The sequence below is a fragment of the Dermacentor andersoni genome, chromosome 11 (genome assembly GCF_023375885.2).
Source record: "Dermacentor andersoni chromosome 11, qqDerAnde1_hic_scaffold, whole genome shotgun sequence".
Taxonomy (NCBI): domain Eukaryota; kingdom Metazoa; phylum Arthropoda; class Arachnida; order Ixodida; family Ixodidae; genus Dermacentor; species Dermacentor andersoni.
The window spans coordinates 45,838,956-45,858,197 of NC_092824.1; the positions used below are offsets into that span (position 1 = coordinate 45,838,956).

A 19,242-nucleotide genomic window follows, 5' to 3' on the forward strand; every position below is an offset into this window, starting at 1 on the left:
CGGCGTGAGCGCACACGTGCCGCAATATGATAGCAATTGTTTCAGATTATTATTGGTGTCGACATCGCTAAAACCACACTGAGCTACAACGTAATCCAACAAGCATAGATTCCGGTCTAAACACATGCACTATGACTTACGTTTGATTCGCTGGAGGTGAACCACCAGCTTGCTGGAAAGCTCAATCGATGCGAACGCGATAGGCCAGTACGGCTCTGTGCGCGTTGCAAATGCAACTTAATGAGATGACAGGAATGAATTCTCATAACTGAGCGTAAATAGCAAGAAAAATATGTTCATAAAAAAAGACAACTCACCGAGCCATGCACGTACAATGCACAGTGCGGACGCTGCCGTCGCCACAAACAAGAGCCCATGCCTCGTAAGGCTTGGCGGCCGTCCTCTGCAATGGCGTCACTTCTGCTTTCAGGATACAGCATTCCATACTCAAGTCAGAAATTAGCACTTTGTGTACGTGCCCATCTATGGCAAGGCCGTACGTTTTCAGCGATCGGTAGGATTTCATCGCCTCGGCTTTGCACGGGCTAGGCGTGTGAACGTGGTACAAGTATATCTCCCCAAACCTAGCGTATGGCCAAGGCTTCGGGTCATTCTTCCCCACTGAAATTGTGTTCGGGTCAGGATACTGGTTGCCATGAACTTCCAGCTTTTTGGCGTACCGCTGGCGCGCAATTTCGGGCAGCGACTGCACATACTCCGGCAGCTCCATAGTGGGTTGTCCGCGTGGAAACCTAAACCGAAATGGAGGCTTTTGCCAACCAGAGAGAAAATGTCGATGCCGATGCACCGCCCACGCCCAGTGCCGTCACATTGTTTGCAAGCAGGGAGAGGTTTATTATCAGCGACCGCTGATAATAGAAAGGTATAGCTCGGCAAGCCAGCGGCCCAACGGGCCCAAAGGGCCAGCGTAGATGCCACTGCGCATGTTGTACCGCGCATGCGCACTAGCGTCTGTGCTGGCCCGCTAGGGCAGCTTGCCCACGGGCTTGCTGAGTTATAACTCTCTAATTGTTCCCTCGCTCGTCGCCCACACTGAAGCACATACGTAGTGATCCAAGTTGGTGACAAGTTCTCTGAAGAGCGGCACATACGCAGCGCATTATGGGCGCAGCCTGTCAATGTGTCGTGTTGCTCTCCTTGAGTAACTCTTCTGACAGGGTTTCGGTTTCACGTAGCATCGCAGAAATTTAAAGGACCTTTTTCGTTATTGTAGAGAGGCACATCACTAGTGGCGCATATCTAGGTACATAAGTTGTGGTTAAAGATTTTCATTCGGGATTAGTACAGACCGGGTGGCACATACTCAGTACTCCAAGGACGCTTCAGAAGGTCTCTTTGAATAGTGGTACCTACCCAGTCGTGCGTCCATAGTGACTGATGTCGCAATGAAAGATGTTCGTTTATGGGCGGTACAAATGTTGCTACCTACTCAGTGACCCAAGTTCGTCTGGTCTTTGCTTTCTAACGTTTTACCACACCGCAGCAGACCGATGCGCTACCCATTCCGCCACTGACTACTCAGGGACCCTGGTAGACGGGAGAACGGTCAGATAGAAACAAACAAACAGATGGTGCATGGACGTGAACAAACACAGATAGATACATAAGCCCCAAAAGTACAAGCCCCCAGAATGCAAACGCATTAGTATAACCTGTGTACCTTCTGGGTGTCCTTGAGTTGAATACTGGGAAACAGTTTGTCCACAGCTTGCTTGAACTTGACTTCGTCTACAGCGACAGTGGGCTTGAGAAAGAACTCCACTCGGTAGCCCTGACCGAACTTTTCTCGCAGGTGTTGCAGCGTGCCCAGACACAGCATTTGGCCGTCGACCATGATGGTGAGCCGGTCGCAAGAAAACTCGCATTCGTCCATGCTGCGGGTTGTTGAGATTCGTGCGGTGCTCAGTATTAAAAGAAACGTGGATTTTAAAAATAAAAGAGGACTTAACTCAATGTTATCTCCGACATTCCTATTCATATAAACGTAGAACGCGGAATTGATCTTGCGAGAAAAACACTCCACCAAGTGGAATAACGTGTTGAATTTCTGAGAAAAAAGTCTTATTTTGGCAACTGAAGAAGGCAGAGTATATATAGATATACTCACTTGTTTACAAAAAATTGACGAGAATTGGTAACTGCTAAATTGGTAAATTGCTAAAGTAGCAGGGGCCCAAAGTTTAAGAACCCGTAACTCTGCGCCTCCGAAAAACTATGTGTGATTTTTGTAAACTGCATCTGTTGGAGTATCTCAAGTGAGCAAACGGGATATAATAAATTGGAGCTTTATAGTAATAATAATAATAATAATAATACTATTTTATGTTCACTGCAGGACACAGGCGTCTCCCTGTGATCTCCAATTACGCCTGTCCTGCGCCAACCGATCACAACTAGCGCCAGCGAATTTCCTAATTTCATCGCCCCACCTACCGTCTGCCGTCCTAGAGTGCCGTTCCGCTCTGTTGGTACCCATTCTGCTACCCTAATGGCCCAATAGTTATCGAACTTGCGCCTGACATGACCTGCCCAGCTCCATTTCTTTCTCTTAACGTCAATTAGAATATCGGCTATCCCTGTTTGCTCTCTGATACAGACCGTTCTCTTCTTGTCTCTTAACGGTATACCTAACACTCTTCGTTCCAGCGTCTTTACGCGGTCCTTAACATGTTTTCGAGCTTTGTCAGTCTCCAAGTTCTTGCCCCTTATGTCAGCACTGGTAGAATGCATTGATTCTACACCTTAGTAATGATAATTGTAAGATTCCAGTAAAGACCTGGCAATTTCTACAAAATGCGCTACATCGCATTTTAATCTTCTGTAAATTTCGTTCTCATGATCAGGGTCCCCCTGTGATTATTTGACTTATGCAAACGTACTCCTTCACCGACTCTAGAGGCTGACAGGCGATCATGAACTCTTGTTTCTTTGCTCGGCTATTAATCATTATCTTTGTCTTCTGCATAATAATCTTCAAAAATTATAGGGTTTTACGTGCCAAAAGAACTTTCTGATTATGAGGCGCGCCGTAGTGGAGGGCTCCGGAAATTTCGACCACCTGGGGTTCTTTAACGTGCACTTAAATCTAAGTAGACGGGTGTTTTCGAATTTCGCCCCCATCGAAATGCGGCTGCCGTAGCCGGGATTCAATCCCGCGACCTCGTGCTCAGCTGCCCAACAGCCTAGCCACTAAGCACCCACGGCGGGTATATTAATTAACCTCACTCTCACACTCTTTCTGTTCATGTCCTCAAGTATTTGTTGCAACTCGTTCCCCGTGTTGCTTAACAGGACAATGTCATCTGCAAATCAGTGGTTGCCGATATATTCGGCGTTCATCCTTACCCCTAAGCCTTCCCAGTTTAATAGCTTGAATACTTCTTCTAAGCACACAGTGAATAGCATTGGAGAGATTGTGTCTACTTTTCTGACCCCTTTATAGGTATAGGCCTACTTGTGGAGAATTAAGGTAGCTGTGGAATCTCTGTATATACTTTCCAAGCTATTTACGTAAGCGTCCTGCACTCCTTGATTACGTAATGTGTTCTTACTGAATCAAATTCTTTTTCGTAATCTATAAAAGCCGTATGAAGAGGCTGCATTGTATTCTGCGGATTTCTCCATTACCTGATTGATGACACGGATGTGATCTATTGTAATGTGTTCCTTCCTGAAGCCAGTCTGTTCCCTTGGTTGTCTAAAGTCCAGTGTTGCCCTTACTCTATGGAAGATTGTTCTTGTAAATATTTTATATAATACTGGGAGTAAGCTAATGGGCCTATAATTTTTCAATTCTTTAACGTCTCCTTTTATGTGGATTAGTATAACGTTTTCATTCTTCCAGTTGTCTGGGGCACTTGAAGTCGACAGGCAGTCCGTATAAAGGGCCCCTAGATTCTTAAGCATTATGTTTCCACCATATTTGATGAAATCGACTGGTAGTCGATCTTCTCGTGCCGCTTTTCCCTGTTTCTTGCAAGGCCCTTATAACTTCTTCGCTAGTTATAGATGGAGCCTCTGTAACCTATTCAATACTACTTCAAATGGAAGCATCATGGCTACTTTGTGTAGTATACAGGTCAGTATGGAATTCTGCTGCTTTTACTATAGGTTCGAGATTGCTGATGATATTACCCTGCCTATCCCTCAGTGCATACATATTGGGTTGTCCAATGCCTACCTTTCTTCTTACTGTTTTCTGGCTGCGTAAATTTTTACTGCTTCCTCAGTCTTTGTCACGTTATAATTTCTGAATATCCCGTATTTTCTTCTTGCTGATTAGTTTGGACAGTCCCGTGAATTCTATCTGACTTCTTGAGCTGGAAACTTTCAATCTTTGTCGTTTTTAATTAGGTCGTTTGTTTCTTGGAAGAGCTTATCTACTAGTTGCCTTGGTTCCTTACGTCCCACTTCAGTTGCTCCTTTTGAAGCCAGCCTAGTTACGGTCTCATTCATTGGCTCTATGTCATCTTCATCTCTGTTCTAAGGCTGCATATTTGTTTGCAAGCGCCAACCATAATTGGTTTGCTTTTACCCGTACTACGTCTAGGTTGGCCTGTTTCTTCTTGACGAATGTTACACTTTCTCTCATCAAATTGAGGTGAATCCTAGCCCTCACTAACTATGATCACTGTACTTTACCCTACCGAACAGTTCTACAGCCTGCACTATGCTGGGATCAACAGGAAGTATGAAATCAATTTTATTTCGCGTTTCGCCATTAGGGCTTTTCCAGGTCTACGATTTGTTCCAACGATTCCTGAAGAGGCCGTTCATCAGTCGCAGCTTATTTCTTTCCCCAAATTCTACCAACATCATTCATTAGTGTTCCTAGAATCCACGCCATAGTTACCAATTGCTTTCTCAACAGCCTGCTTTTCCCTCACTTTTGCATAGAAGTCACCCATGACTACAGTATACTGAATTTGCACTTTTCGCGTTGCTGATTCGACACCTTCATAAAACTGTTCTATTTGTTCATCGTCTTGACTGGAGTTTGGAGCGTAGGTTTGTACTGCATTTAATCTATACATCCTATTCAGCTTTAGTGCGACTACTGCTACCCTCTAATTAATGGTGTAAAATTCGTTAATGTTGCCCGCTATGTCCTTATGGATTAGAAATCCAACTCCGAACTGCTTTTTTATGGTAGTCCTCTATAACAGAGGACGTGGTCATTTGTCAGCACTGTATAAGCCTCACCAGTTATTCTAACCTCACTATGGCCAATGATATCCCAAACAATACCTGATATTTCCCCAAAGAGTCATGCTAGGCTAGCTTTGTTTGAGAGGGTTCGGGTGTTAAAGGTTGCAAGGGTCAGTTTTTGTTCGCCGCCTGTCCGGGTCCAGAGATTCTTAGCACCCTTTGCTGCGTTACAGGTCAGCCCGCCGCCTTGGTCAGTTGCTTTGCAGCTGCTGGGGACTGAGGGCCATTGGATAAACAAATGAGCCATTTGGGATGGAGTGGCCAAATACTGTGCCAGGGAGGCCAATTTCTGTTCTTGTGAGGGAGTGTCTTGTTGAAGCTTAGTGGGTCTTCCTAATTTTATTGTAACTGGATTAGTATAGCCCCACTTGCCCTCGAAATTTTGGCCGGTGCTAGGCGCCACTTCAAGCCTGGAGATGTTGTGTACTCGGGGAGGTGAATTCGAGTTTCACACCTTGAGAAAAAATAATTACTAGAACGCAAGGATTCGAGCTTCTGACTGTAGTAGTAGTCTCCATAAAATTGCTGTCACAATAAAAACAACCGAGAAATTGGAAGATGAAAGAGCCGTCACGGTTGCCTAATTGGTATAGCATTGCTCGCGTCATGTGGAGAATGTGGAATGGGATCCTACATGAGGCATATTATATTTCCCTCCTTTAATTAATTTACCGCTTCATTATTCTTTCTACATTTGCATTAACTTTCGGCGGTGAAATATTTTTCAATGAATGGAACATCCTGCTACGCACAGCTGAACAGAGAGAGTCAGATGAATGTAAAGAAAACAATAACACGTATTTTTAGCAAAGATTGCAAGCTTTTTCTCGTGAACTCGCAAAGACTAAGTGTGTTGTAAAGAGCATCTGGTTCTTCGTACCTCCTAAATACCTATCTTATTGGCACAAAATACGGCGACATAGTATTTGAAGACTACTTTTGTGCCACTGCTAGCTAGACTACTTTGAAGACTACTTTTGTGCCAGTTCATATGCGTTATGTAGCAGGCCCCAATGTTGAACCACAGAAGTTTAATCTGTGCTTGATTTGACGTATGGAAATTTGTCAAATTTCAGGGAGAGCGACATTCATCTCCTTCACAAAGTTGACAAGTTACGTAATTATCAGTGTTGCCGCTCACATATGTAAAAAAAGTTTCCTTTTATTGAATTATTGCAGCAAGCTGGGCGAGTTGTTGACTTAACGTCTGTCGTCCGGTTGGCGCTGCCCACTGATAACGTTGTGTTGCATATTCTTCCGTTTTCTGGATGTTGATCGGATATCTACACCAGAACATTACAATTGCTGCAGGAAAAACTTGACAAGAATGTGTTAAAAAAGAAGCGCCGGTTTATCTATGCTTATACTGGGACTTGATTCTGGACTGGCTCCGCTTCGTTCTGTCTAACAAATCGAGCCTTCGAATTCTGCTCTCTAGCTTCGTTGTCTGACGACTTCTGCTGCGTGTTGACAGCACTCACTTGTGTGACGTAAGTACGAAGGTTGTCATCGAGCGTTTCTTGATCTCTGCGACGGCTCGGAAGATCTTGTTCCGCGATACGACGTCCACCCCCGCGTACGGCTCGTCCAGAAACACGAACGGCTGCAGTCCCAGCAGAGCGACACCGATGGACAACTTTCGGCGGTTGCCTCCGCTGGAAGTAGGCGAGGGCGGGAAGGAAGTGCTCACTCACGTCAGCAAAGCAACGTTTGCGGATGTTGCTGACTGCGAGAGGGGCGATAAATATTGCGGAGCCTACTGCGGTGCGGTTACTAATAAAAAATATACAGAGAGAGCGAGTTCACGAGGAGACGCCGTTGCGAGTAGTCATATCAGCTCATTTTTGTCAAGAGGGGGTGCCTATCTACCGCAGACTAGGGAAGAGGTCTGCGGGGCCCCAACTAAGCTTGGCCTCGGTGAAATAATTACGCCGTACGTAACAGTCACTAAAAACTGTATATACTAAATCGCAGCCAGAAATAGTATATTTTCGTGAATAACACTGAAGCACTCTGCAACCGCTTCGCTCTTATGGTCCCTTGAGTGGCCGAATTTTCGTTTTAGAAATCAATTGATAGACAATAGCGCCATTTGGTAGTCAGGCTTTATCAATTTTGTTAAAAGAGGCAATTTAAAAAAAAATCAGAGCGTCCGTAAGAACCGAACGCCGCTGGCAAAGTTGGTTCATTCGAACAGGAAGGTTTTACACAGACTTGTATACCATTTTCAAACCGACGTGTTAAAACAATTGCATATTTCCCTTTCCCGCCTTAGCCCAAGGAAGTCCAAACATCATCAACAAGAACTGGACCAGCATGTTCAGCATTATTTATAGTCACGGAGAGTAAACTGAGTGAAACACTTGAAATAAAGTCATTATAAATTAGGTGCTTTGCTGAAGTATGCACAAGAGGAATCTCGCTCGAGCATACCGAAAACGCTGCTATAGCTTTGTGTTACAGCGTCCTTAAATATGAACCTTTAAGTATCGAAACCAGCGTAAAAAAACATCACCGATCTTCCCAGTCCGTGAAGATGGTCGAAAAGCGAAGCGGTGTTAGTTACATCGAGTGTTACACCATGCAAGTCAGATTTCGCAAGCAGTCTATAGCGTAAATCTTCTGTTGCACCATTATATCATGTCCTTTTCGCGTTAGCGTGCTTCACGTGGTGACTACGCTTTACAAGGGATTTTATTTTGTGGTTCTACGAGTGCTTTTTTTTCTTGCAAGGGCGGGTCGACCCGGCATTGCACAATCTTCGGAATTTTAGCGAAGTCTGACAAAGATGGCACACGGTCCGCATAATCAGCTTCAATCTAAATTAATACGCTGGGCTTGTGTAATCCATAGTAACCTTCAATGCAACAAACAAACACAGAAACTCGATGTATTTCTTGCGTTGAAAGCTACGTTGAAATATTGCGTTCAAATCTATAGAACACTCACTTTGTTTTTGCCTATGTCGACAGGCTTTGTATTGTTCACCTATTCTTAAATTGCTGTACTGGTTACGCTGATAGTATTCTACCACTGCCCAAGTATTTTGAGCCGGGTTGTGGCCGTCACTTTTTAGTTAACTGGCGGTAGTCCCACGTGGCACGGTGATGTGTTCGCCCAATATTTTAAAGAAGACAGCAAAGCGTTGAGCAGTAATTAGGAGTGTGCGAAAATTTGAAATTTTCTCAATTCTAATTGAAAAGCTGAGTTGCAATGACTTTTGCATTTATGCTCGACTCGAGGAGTCACTATTTGAAATTTTTGAAATTATTTAGAAAGAAAGTGAGAGGGGAATGCCGAGCTCCTGCGAATCATTCATCTTTATGCGAGAGCCAGTGGCTGCACACACGGAATAATTTGGACATCGCTCCTGCAAGATTCCTGGCCATAAAGAGGCACCAAGTGCTGGATTGGGAAGAATTGGGGATAAGAGTTAATGGAGAATACCTTAGCAACTTGCGATTCGCTGATGATATTGCCCTGCTTAGTAACTCAGGGGACCAATTGCAATTCATGCTCACTGACCTGGAGAGGCAAAGCAGAAGGGTGGTTCTAAAAATTAATCTACAGAAAGCTAAAGTAATCTTTGACAGTCTGGGAAGAGAACAGCTGTTTACAATAGGTAGCGAGGCACTTAAAGTGGCAAGGGAATACATCTACTTAGGGCAGGTAGTGACCGCGGATCCGGATCATGAGACTCAAATAATCAGAAGAATAAGAATGGGCTAGGGTGTGTTTGGCAGGCATTCTCAGGTCATGAACAGCAGGTTGCCATTATCCCTCAAGAGAAAAGTGTGTAACAGCCGTGTCCTACCAGTACTCACGTAAGGGGCAGAAACCTGGAGGCTAACGAAAAGGGTTTTTCTGAAATTGAGGACGACGCACCTGCTATGGAAAGAAGAATGGTGGGCGTAACGTTAAGGAATAAGAGCAGATTGGGTGAGGGAAGAAACGCGAGTTAATGACGTCTTAGTTGAAATAAAAAAAAAAGAAATGGGCATGGGCAGGACATGTAATGAGGAGGGAAGATAACCGATGGTCATTAAGGGTTACGGACTAGATTCCAAGGGAAGGGAAGCGTAGCAGGGGGCGGCAGAAAGTTAGGTGGGCGGATGAGATTAAGAAGTTTGCAGGGACAACATGGCCACAATTATTACATGACCGGGGTAGTTGGAGAAGTATCCACGATGGGAAAGTCCACGATGGGAAATCCAATCCACGATAGGAAAGTGGTTGGACAGCGAAGCTGTACACGACACCTGGAACGATGGCTCATTTTGTCCTAGGTTGAAATTATTCACTAGGCGACATTCACATGCGCTTTGCCTAATTTTAATTCTGAAACGTTTTCACGGCCTGTCATTTCGCTTGGGCCGCTACTTTGTACACTTGCAAAGAGAGCACGAGAAAGAGTGACCGAACCGTGCTTCGTATGCACGTTGCTCTTCAAGAGCCCTACTCCATATGGCCTTCACATTGCACTATCACAACACAAATCAGTTGCTAGGCGGGTTCATCTTTTACGTACGAAAGTGTAGCTACGTCACACCTTTCTTCGTATGCTACAGTGAAGCTGCCGTCGCCGCGGCAGCTTGCGCAGCAGTAAGCGTTACTGGGTAGCGTGTGCGGGGTGCGCTACCTGCTTCGCAGTGCTTCTAGGTGCAAAATAACTATGGGGTTTAGGTGCGAAAACCACGATCTGATTATGAGGCACCGTGACCAACTAGGTTCCTTGAACGTACACCTAAATCTAAGTACGCTCGCGTTTTATCATTTCGCCCCCATCGAAATGCGGCAGCTGTGGTCGGGATTCAATTTCACGACCTAATGCTTAACAGCACAACACCGTAGCCACTATGTAGGAACAGGAGCGCTTTGCCATCAATTATATGGTTGGGATGCTTGTTTTGAGCATCCTCTAATGAAGATATATGCGTTGTTTTCTTCACTTCGCTGAGTGCTTGCAGCCTCTGCCTTATTGGGGTATGATCCATTGCATTTTGGGTTATCAGCCATCGATGACGAAGATTTTCTGTCGACATTACGTCAAGAAGTATTCGCGGAATCCTAGCCATACACAGCTTCGCTGTAAAACGATATTTTCCCATGGCCACCCACGAGATTCTCAACTCACGTCCATGTGACATCGTACACTTGGTAGACAGACGGTCGCACTGACCACAGTGGTATCGGATATGTTTAAAATTGCTTAGTGTAGAACCTTCAGCCTAAAGAAAAAAATGGCCCGCCATCCCAGCCATGCGAAATAGTGGATGTCTAGCGAAACTGTTGAAAACCACCACAAGAAATGCTGAGAGAGGTAAGGAATGTTTTATGACTTTAGAGTGATGGTAGTAATGCTATTTTGCAGTAATAGTAGCAATGCCAGTATTAGTAATTTTGACAGCATGCCGCTACCCGCAGTGGTGCTGCTAAACAACATCGAAGTGAGTTAATAGACAGGTTATTTTACATACGAAAGGCTAGGGACGTCACTCCCCAAGTCGCAAGCTGCCGTCGGCCGGCAGTTTGCGCAACAGAAATCTTCACTGGAAACGTATGCGGGAAGCACTGCGTGCTTCGCATTGCGTGTAGGCACAGGAGGGCCTTATCATCAATTATGTGGTTCGGATGCTTATTTTCAGATTGTTCTTTATCTTGTACGTTGTATGTGTGTTTGTTGTATGTTGTATGCTATATGTTGTGTTTGCGTTGTATGCATGATTCCAAAGAATGCGTGATCTGTTCGATTGGCAATTTTTATTGCCCGGCGAGACAGAAACAGTTAGCTCAGAAAAGCTCTTGGAAATAAAATTTTCTGATGGCTTGGAACAAATTGTGCAAGAACCAACTAGAGTTACAGAGAAGTCAAAGTAATTATTTGATCTTCTTTTCCTATCGCACAACATAATGGATTATGCATTAGATATATTGGAGGGCATATCAGACCATAAAGTGTTGTCTTTAAACATACAGACCAGTGTGTGCAGTGTAGGGAGACCATTTCTTCCGGTAAAAGTAATACTTTAAAAATGCATATGACACCGCCATCATCGATTTTTTAGAATTACAGTTTAGTTACTTCGAGCAGGCATCGACGTGCGAGTCTGTGGAGCAACTGTGGCAAAGATTTAAAAGTAGCATCATAGCTTGCGTCGAGCGCTTTGTTCCAACTCGTCTTAAGAAAACGCGCAAACGAAACCCCTGCATAACATGCAGCATTATCCATAAGAAACGGAAAATAAAAGACTACGAAAACGGAAAGTGAGGGCGATGGAAGTTGCAGCTACAAAAATTGATATGAAAGAAGCTCTTGTGAAATCCAAAAAACAGTTCTTTGATGACACGCTTGCCAACTGTCTTAAAAGTTCACCACATAAATTTTGGCGTTACTTGAGTGAAACAAAGGAAAAAATGAACAGGTCGAACATAAAGGGAAAGTCCTGACACGAGTGGAAGACTTAGCTGATACTTTCAATCGCTTCTTTCAGTCTGCTTATACAACCGACAAAGGTGATAAGATAGGCGAATATATGAACGGCGACATGAGGACCGCAATGAAACCAGTTACTATCATCCTTGAAGGGGTTTATCAATTGCTGCCTGAAGTAGACGCGAAGAAGGGAAGCGGACCGGATGGTCTACCAACAGAATTTTCGAAACAATATGCCGAATGGGTTTCCTTCTACTCGGAGATAATATTTGCAAAGTCAATTGAATCTCATTGACTTCCACAAGACTGGCGCAATGCAATAGTAATCCCTGTTTTGAAGGATGGCAACCGTACTCAAGTAAACAATTACCGACCTATATCCTTGACGTCAGTTTGCTGCAAGGCCCTGGAACACATTATTGCAAAACATATTATTAGTTTTCTTCACGCTAACGAGTTACTTTCCACAATCCAACATGGATTTAGGAGCGGTCTTTCTACGGTGACACAGTTAATAGAAACGCTCCATGATTTCTACTTGAATATGGATGCACACCTACAAATTGACGTAATAAGTGTTAATTTTAGGAAAGTTTCCGATAAAGTTTCTCACCGTAAATTGCTTTTTAAACTCGATAAAATAGGAATAGGTAAAGAAGTAATTCATTGGATAGAAGCCTATTTATCTAGGCGCCAACAGTCTGTAAAGATTGAGGATTGCATTTCAAATCCATTGCGTGTGTACTCTAGGGTTCCCGAAGATTCCGTTTTGGGACGAATAGTGTTTTTGTAGTTTGTTAATAATATGGGTGCACTAGTTGAACCGCCTGTTAAAATGAAACTCTTTGCCGATGATTTTTTATTTATTCTCCACTAGGTTGCGAATGTGACCAAATTAATCTCAATAGACATTCATAAGCATTAGACGAGTGGTGTTTAAAATGGGACATCGAAATAAACTATAGCAAAACAACATTTACGCATATTCTCTCAAGTAGGAGTGAACTTTCCTTCATATACCACATCGGAAACCATCCTCTGAATAATGCAGCATCTTTCAAATACTTAGGCGTCAGTATTATGCACACATTGCAATGGCACTCACACATTGATAATATGTTCCAAGCCAAACCAAAAACTATACTTGTTAAAGAGAAAACTGGAATGTGCTACACGGGACGTGAAATTAACAGCCTACAAAACATTTGTACGACCAGTCTTTGAGTACGCTTGTGTTGTGTGGTCCCCTCATCAGAAAGTCTTTAAAGCAAAAATAGAAAGAATGCAAAGATTGGCAGTCCGTTTCATATGCGGTAAATACCGACGCATGGAATCTGTCACAGCCTTGTTGAAATCTTCTGAACTAGAGCCCCTGAAGGAAGGAACGCAGATGTAAGCATAGGCTAAATGTTTTTTTAAGATCACGAGTGGGCGAACAAAAACAAACAAGAATCTACATCTACAACCTCCATGAAGGAGATGCGATCGTCTAAACAAAAGCAGAGCTATTCAACCTTATTTAACACGTACTGATGCTTTTCATTTCTCCTTTTTTCCTTACACGATTAAAATGTGGAACAGATTGCCTAATGCAGCTGTGAGGAGCGAGGGCTCTGCCGAATTCGAAAATGCGTTAGATACTTTCTTTTGCGAGGACTTATACTAAATTTTTGCTACCAGCATTTTTGTTGACTTTTCTTTGTATAACTACTGTTCTTCGCTCCTTTTTTTTTCTCGTTCTTGCTGTTGACTACCAAGAGCGCCAGTGAATTTGTATGTTACATAGAAAGAAAATTATGTATCACGTATTCTTCGCACATCAATCTCCCAGTAATGACCTCAAAAACGGGGTTGACAGTATCAAATAAATAAATAAAATTCACTTTGCTGAATGCGTACAGCCGTTGCCTTACTATGGTAAAAGCCATTAATGATGATAGTTTGCCTTCGAGGTTACGCCACTCAGAAATCCCATGAACCCAGGCATAGACAACCTCGCTGAAGAAAGTAGCGGCAGAACGCATCTCACTATGACTGACGACGGTCATGCGTTAGCATTGAATCAATACAGTGACTAAACATATTGCCACCATCGAAAGGAATTATGCATGAAGTATGTACGGCAGCGGGACACCTGTTTCGGCCTTCCCTCAAAACACCTGGAGCCATCTAACGCGAAGCCTGCGCATCGGGCCCGAAATGCTTTGTTGGCAGGTGCACGCATACGCTGGAAAACACGGGCCCTATGCTGGCGAATTGGCGAGAGGTTCATTAAGAGCGGAATGCACCCAGGACATTCATGTCGCAGCTTGATAAAGTGTTGCGGCGAAAGTCGTTCATTGAAAGCGGCACATAGCCAGGGAGCTTACGGATCAACTTGCCAATGTGTACAATTTATGTCATCAATGAACCCTTGTGACCTCTGTTTGATTTCACTCAACATCAGAAAAACTTAATGGATCATTTTCCTCATTGTAGAGCGGCGCATTGCCAGTGCCGCATACCTATTTACCCAAGTTGGCTTCAAAGACATTATTTTAAGAACAGCCCACCTACTGGCATATACCAAGAGACCCAAATTGGTATCAAAGAGTTCTGTTGAAGAGCTGCACGTAGGTACGCATTGCCACATGCTCAATGACTCAAGCTGGTTTAATTGTTGGCTTCGAACCTTGTTCGCTAACCTTCGCCGTCCAACGCGCTAGCCGTGAGTCAAACCGGCTTCCCAGTGACCCAGCTAGGGAGGAAGACGATTAGATACAAAGAAACATGCTTATAAACAAACACATGAGGTACATACATACATTGTCCAGCGAAAGTGCTTGAAGTAGGCTAAGAACTAAGAATGTTAACGCATGAATGTAAATCTGCGAACCTGTACACGCCGCACTGCTTTGAGGCGTGCTCTGTGAGATCGACGACGGATAAGATGCTGTCCACCATGGGCTTTAATTCGTTTTCAGGGATGCCTCGCAGCCGACCGACCAGATACAGGTACTCATACGCATTCATATTGTCCAGTAGGCCTCCGAGCTGGAAGCAGTAGCTGATCTGGGACTGCCACTGCGGTGAACGTGAAATAAAGAAAAAAATATATATAATCCACTAGGTGAAGAGCATTACAGAGGGGAGTGAATAATATCAATAAAAAGAATAGAAAAATGTAAATGGAAGAAAAATCAATCACAGATGTAGGCAAATCTGACAACCAATACGTCATATCCTAAGCAAATTTTCACACCGTTCGGAAGCAGTAGGGTTTCTGGTTATTCACGGCCTCGCTCGAACTCAGGAGTAGTTGCGGCGCTTGATGCTGCGTCCTAGCGCGGTCGTGGCTTGCTGTTGAAGTGCTTAGTGACGGTGCCCACGTATGTTGTCTTGTCACACTACGGCGTCTGCTTTCGCTGGCGCTGTAGCTGAAACTCCTGTCTGTGCTTCAATATCGAGCCCGTATAATGCGACGTGAAAAACAAACACTGGCCAATATGTAAGCTCTTGTCGACTGGAATGAGTTGTACGCAAGGAAACTTCTATTTTAAAATAAGCGATAATTGCGTTTCTAATGAAATTCGGGGCTTGGAGACACGTTGCACTGCGCTTGCATTTTACATCGACCACGCTTTCGCAGGCCCTTCTCGGCCGCACGGAAACGTTCGCGGAACTCCCTTCAAAAGGCGTGCATTATTAATGCGAAGGCATTAAATGGTCCATGAGGAATAGAAGTCGGCGTTGTCCGCAGCGAGTGGTGATCACCATCATCAGTGACACCATCTCAGCGTCTTGTACGACCTCGGTAGTAATACATATTTAAATTTGGAACAAGTTAAAGTTAGGTGACTAACTTTAAATTAGAGCAAGGTGGATTAAGGTGGATTAAGCTAGACTCGTGAAGGACACGGGACAATGTAAGACATTACGCATCATGAACGTATGCAATCAATTAGAGATGACATTTTGCTTTCGAATTCGAATACCGCAGGGATATTTAGATGAGTGTCAGTCATTTTACTCCTCAATCTAAACTACTGAATTGCGTTGTGGAAAGGATGGAAAAATTCGGGACCCTTAGGGTTTCGCAACGAAGCGGCTAGTCCGGTCGAAGGATTTTCTTTAGAATGATTAATGGCGCATTTCAATGGGGGCAAACAGGAGCATTCAAAAGCGTCCCGACAGTGTTCGGTCCAGAGTACCTGCGTTCCAATGGGCGAACCGGAGCAGGAGCACTAATGGCAGAGCAGGAGCAGTATGGCTAAGCTAGAGTAGTTGACAGCAGTTGGATCTGCTCCTGCGCGAGATGCGGACGCGACGTGGCGCAAATGCGTCATATCGTTTTATTTCAGTTGAGCTTCAGCCGTTTCGGATGAGTGTGTGGCAACAACGGCGGCTAAGAAGTTAAGTTCGGATGATAGCCACATCACATTTGGCGTCCCGTGATTCACCTTGTTGAAAGGTAAATGTCCTATCAGAGGAGGTAAATTAAATATCCACGAAGGGGTCAGGCAAGGAGACACAATCTCTCCAATGTTGTTCACTGCATGCTTAGAAGTGTCCAAGCTATTAGGGTAGGAAGGCTTAGGACTGACGATGAACGCTGAATATCTTAGCAGTCTTCGGCTTGCACATGATATTGTCCTAATCAGCAACCCTTGCGACTATTTCGGTAAATGATTGAAGACCTCCACCGAGAAAGTGTAAGAGCGGGGTTAAACTTTATGATGTTGTACACAAAGGCAACTTTCTATAGACTGGCAAGAGAACAACAATTTAGGATAGCCAGTCAGCCTCTAGAGACTGTAGAGCATTACGTTGATCTAGGTCAACTAGCCACAAAGGACCCCGTTCATGAGGAGGATATTTACAGAAGAATGGAACTGGGTTGTAGTGAAAACGGAAGGCAATGCAAAATCATGACTGGGAGCCTATTGCTCTCTTTGCAAAGAAAAATGTAAAATGATTGCATCATACTATTGCTAACACATGGGAAAGAAGCTCGGAGGTTTACAAAGAAGTTCGAGAACACATTAAGGGCCAAAATAACAGCGAAGAGAGCGCTGTTGATCAGTGAGCAAATGGGCAAAGTCGATTGTCTAGTTGATGCTAAAAGAAATGAATAGAGCTCGGCAGGCTATATGTTCTGCATAGACTAGATAGTCGGCGGACCATTAGAGTTACACGACGGTTCACGGCGTATCTTCCTACCACGGGGACGGAAGCGTAGACGAGAACGACAGAAAGTTAGGTGGGATAATGAAAGAAAAAAATTTGCAGGTGCAAGTTCAAATCAGCTTGCTCACGACAGGAGTAATTGGAAATCGCAGGGAGAGGCCATCGTCTTGTAGAGGACACAAAGAAATATGGCTCTTCCGTAATCAAGAGTAGATGTAAAGCATGAAAGGGCTACCGGCAAAGCAGATTGGTTGGAGATGACACTAACCGCAATATTAAAATGGGTATAGTGCTTGTTCGCAACGGCGCACCGAACCACACCACAGCACACGGACCTGATTTGAACTCTATCTCATTGCAAGTGTCGTTCCGGCCAGACAGCCATCTGCGGCGCGTCGGACGCTGACGATTAGGCGAGGCAGCGTTTATCGAGACCGCGTGGAAGCCGCTCCGCGGTGAATGTCGCTCAATGTGCGCGATCCGACACTCAGCCGCTGGTTATGCCCCTGCATGGGCTATATTCATTGGCAAGCCCCTGTTGCCCTTTTGTCTGGGTACGTTTCGGAGAATGATGGATTGTGGGTGTAGCGAAGGGAGCTCACGTTCAAACCTTTTCCTCAAAGCGCTAGTTCCTCTTGAAAGGCAGCGCAAAACGGCCTTACCCGACTGCGTAATGCCGTTTCGTCCCTGCCGGTGGAGTCCCTGTTGGTGGAGTCTGCGCCTCTACCAATAGGGAGGCGCTCTCTTCACCACCTGCCCTTGTTTTAGGGCTCTGGTAGAAATATAAAAAATGTGCTTGCCTTTAGTATTATTCATAGGAATTAATACAATAATTAATAGTGGGACTCTGTTGCTTTTGTCTACAGGAGCTGCCATCGGGGCGGTTCAGCCAGCATAGGAGCTACGGTTAGTACAAGAGCTTGGCTAAACTTTGTGCTTCTGGCTTCAAACGGCTTCGTGAATTCGCAAGCTCATGCTTTTTGACAAAGTGGTGTGTAATCGAGCATTCGAGAAACATTATTAACGTTGTCCAACGGCACAGTGTGAGCACAGGACCTGTAGCACAGAAGCCCCATACTGAGACCGTTACGCCTTATGAATTGCTTGCAGGCAAGTCAACGCATTGAGACGCTTGGTGTGTTTCGCTTTGCCTACTCCTACAGGCTTAGCCGATGTAATTAGTGTCGACTGTGTGTGTTTGCAGAGCTTCTGAACTTTAAAAAATGTTGACATCTCTGAAATTTAGGACAAAGAAGGTAGATAATGCGTAATAAACGAATTCGCAAGAAGGTCCGATGCCACAGGCATGAAGGTGAGACAAATCCATGTATCAACGTTTAATGTTTATTACAGTGATGTTGCAATAGAAATATCTGGCATCTTAAGACAAAGGATATATTCTTCCATGTATCGGAAATAGAAATACTGATACACGTCTTGCCAGATGTATCGGGGTACAAATACAAGATACGCAAAGTCTATCTAAGATACATGCATCTTCGATACGGCCTAGCACTGATTAAGGCATGCCCACTTGTCGGAATGGTGGCTTCGGCGACATTCCGTTGCTCTACACCACTGTTCATCACGCCGTGGCAATAAAGAGCAGAGGGCCCCACTCACCTGGCGGATGTTTCCACTGAGTTTCGCCACCGAGGTGACAGCGTCCCCGTCCGAGACACTGATCAGTCCGGCCAGCATCTGAAACGTGGTGGTCTTGCCGGCCCCATTCACGCCGAGGAGGCCGAAACACTCTGAGGGCCGGAGCGCCATGTATATGCCACGGACCGCGTGCAGCGTGCCAAACCGCTTGTGCAGATTCCAGGCTAGGAGCGAGTAGCCTGCGAGCCCGTCCTTCTGGCGCGCAGCTTTTACTCTATTCTTCTCCTCCTCCACGTCTTGTTCGCCGGGCAGTTCATCGCTCGCGAGGGCGTGTTCCGAAAGCAAGTAGCCGGACATCAGGAAGATCATGAGCGCCATCAAGAGCAAGCCTTCGGCTAGTACGGCTGATAGCTCAAAGCCTATTCCGTTGTAAGTGAATTGCATTAGACCGCCGGTGCAGTCCAACCCGAGGAAGTCACCTGTAAAAGATCAACTTTTACAAGCGATTGCATAGAACGAGAACTCGTGCAACTAACACCAGCCACCGAGAAGCAGCGCTGCAAAGGGCTATCTCAATGAGGGCGCTGAACTGGCAGAGCTGATTTTCGGTTTGAGCAGAAACTTCGATTGTAGCTAATAAAAATAACACTTGAGAGGATGCTATGGGTTGTTTATATTTTACTAAAGAGAGGAATATACGGCTTAGATTTTGCCTTTTGGCATCTGGTCAGAACGAAGTTTGCGCTGTGCACTTTTATTGAAATATTTTCTCTTCAAAGCAATATTTCTCACTGATTTGTCTTGTTGAATTT

At 44.7% G+C, this 19,242-nt stretch overlaps 1 protein-coding gene across 1 annotated transcript; it reads right to left on the reverse strand.

Annotated features, from left to right (window-relative positions):
• Positions 1–1,663: 1,663 nt before the first annotated feature.
• LOC126518181 (phospholipid-transporting ATPase ABCA3-like) lies at positions 1,664–18,808 on the reverse strand. The gene is made up of 4 exons (XM_050168025.1): positions 18,452–18,808; positions 14,538–14,725; positions 6,711–6,884; positions 1,664–1,895 (listed from the first exon to the last, which is right to left on the reverse strand). The coding sequence occupies exons 1-4, from the start codon at positions 18,806–18,808 to the stop codon at positions 1,664–1,666; spliced, it is 951 nt and encodes a 316-aa protein (XP_050023982.1).
• Positions 18,809–19,242: the final 434 nt, after the last annotated feature.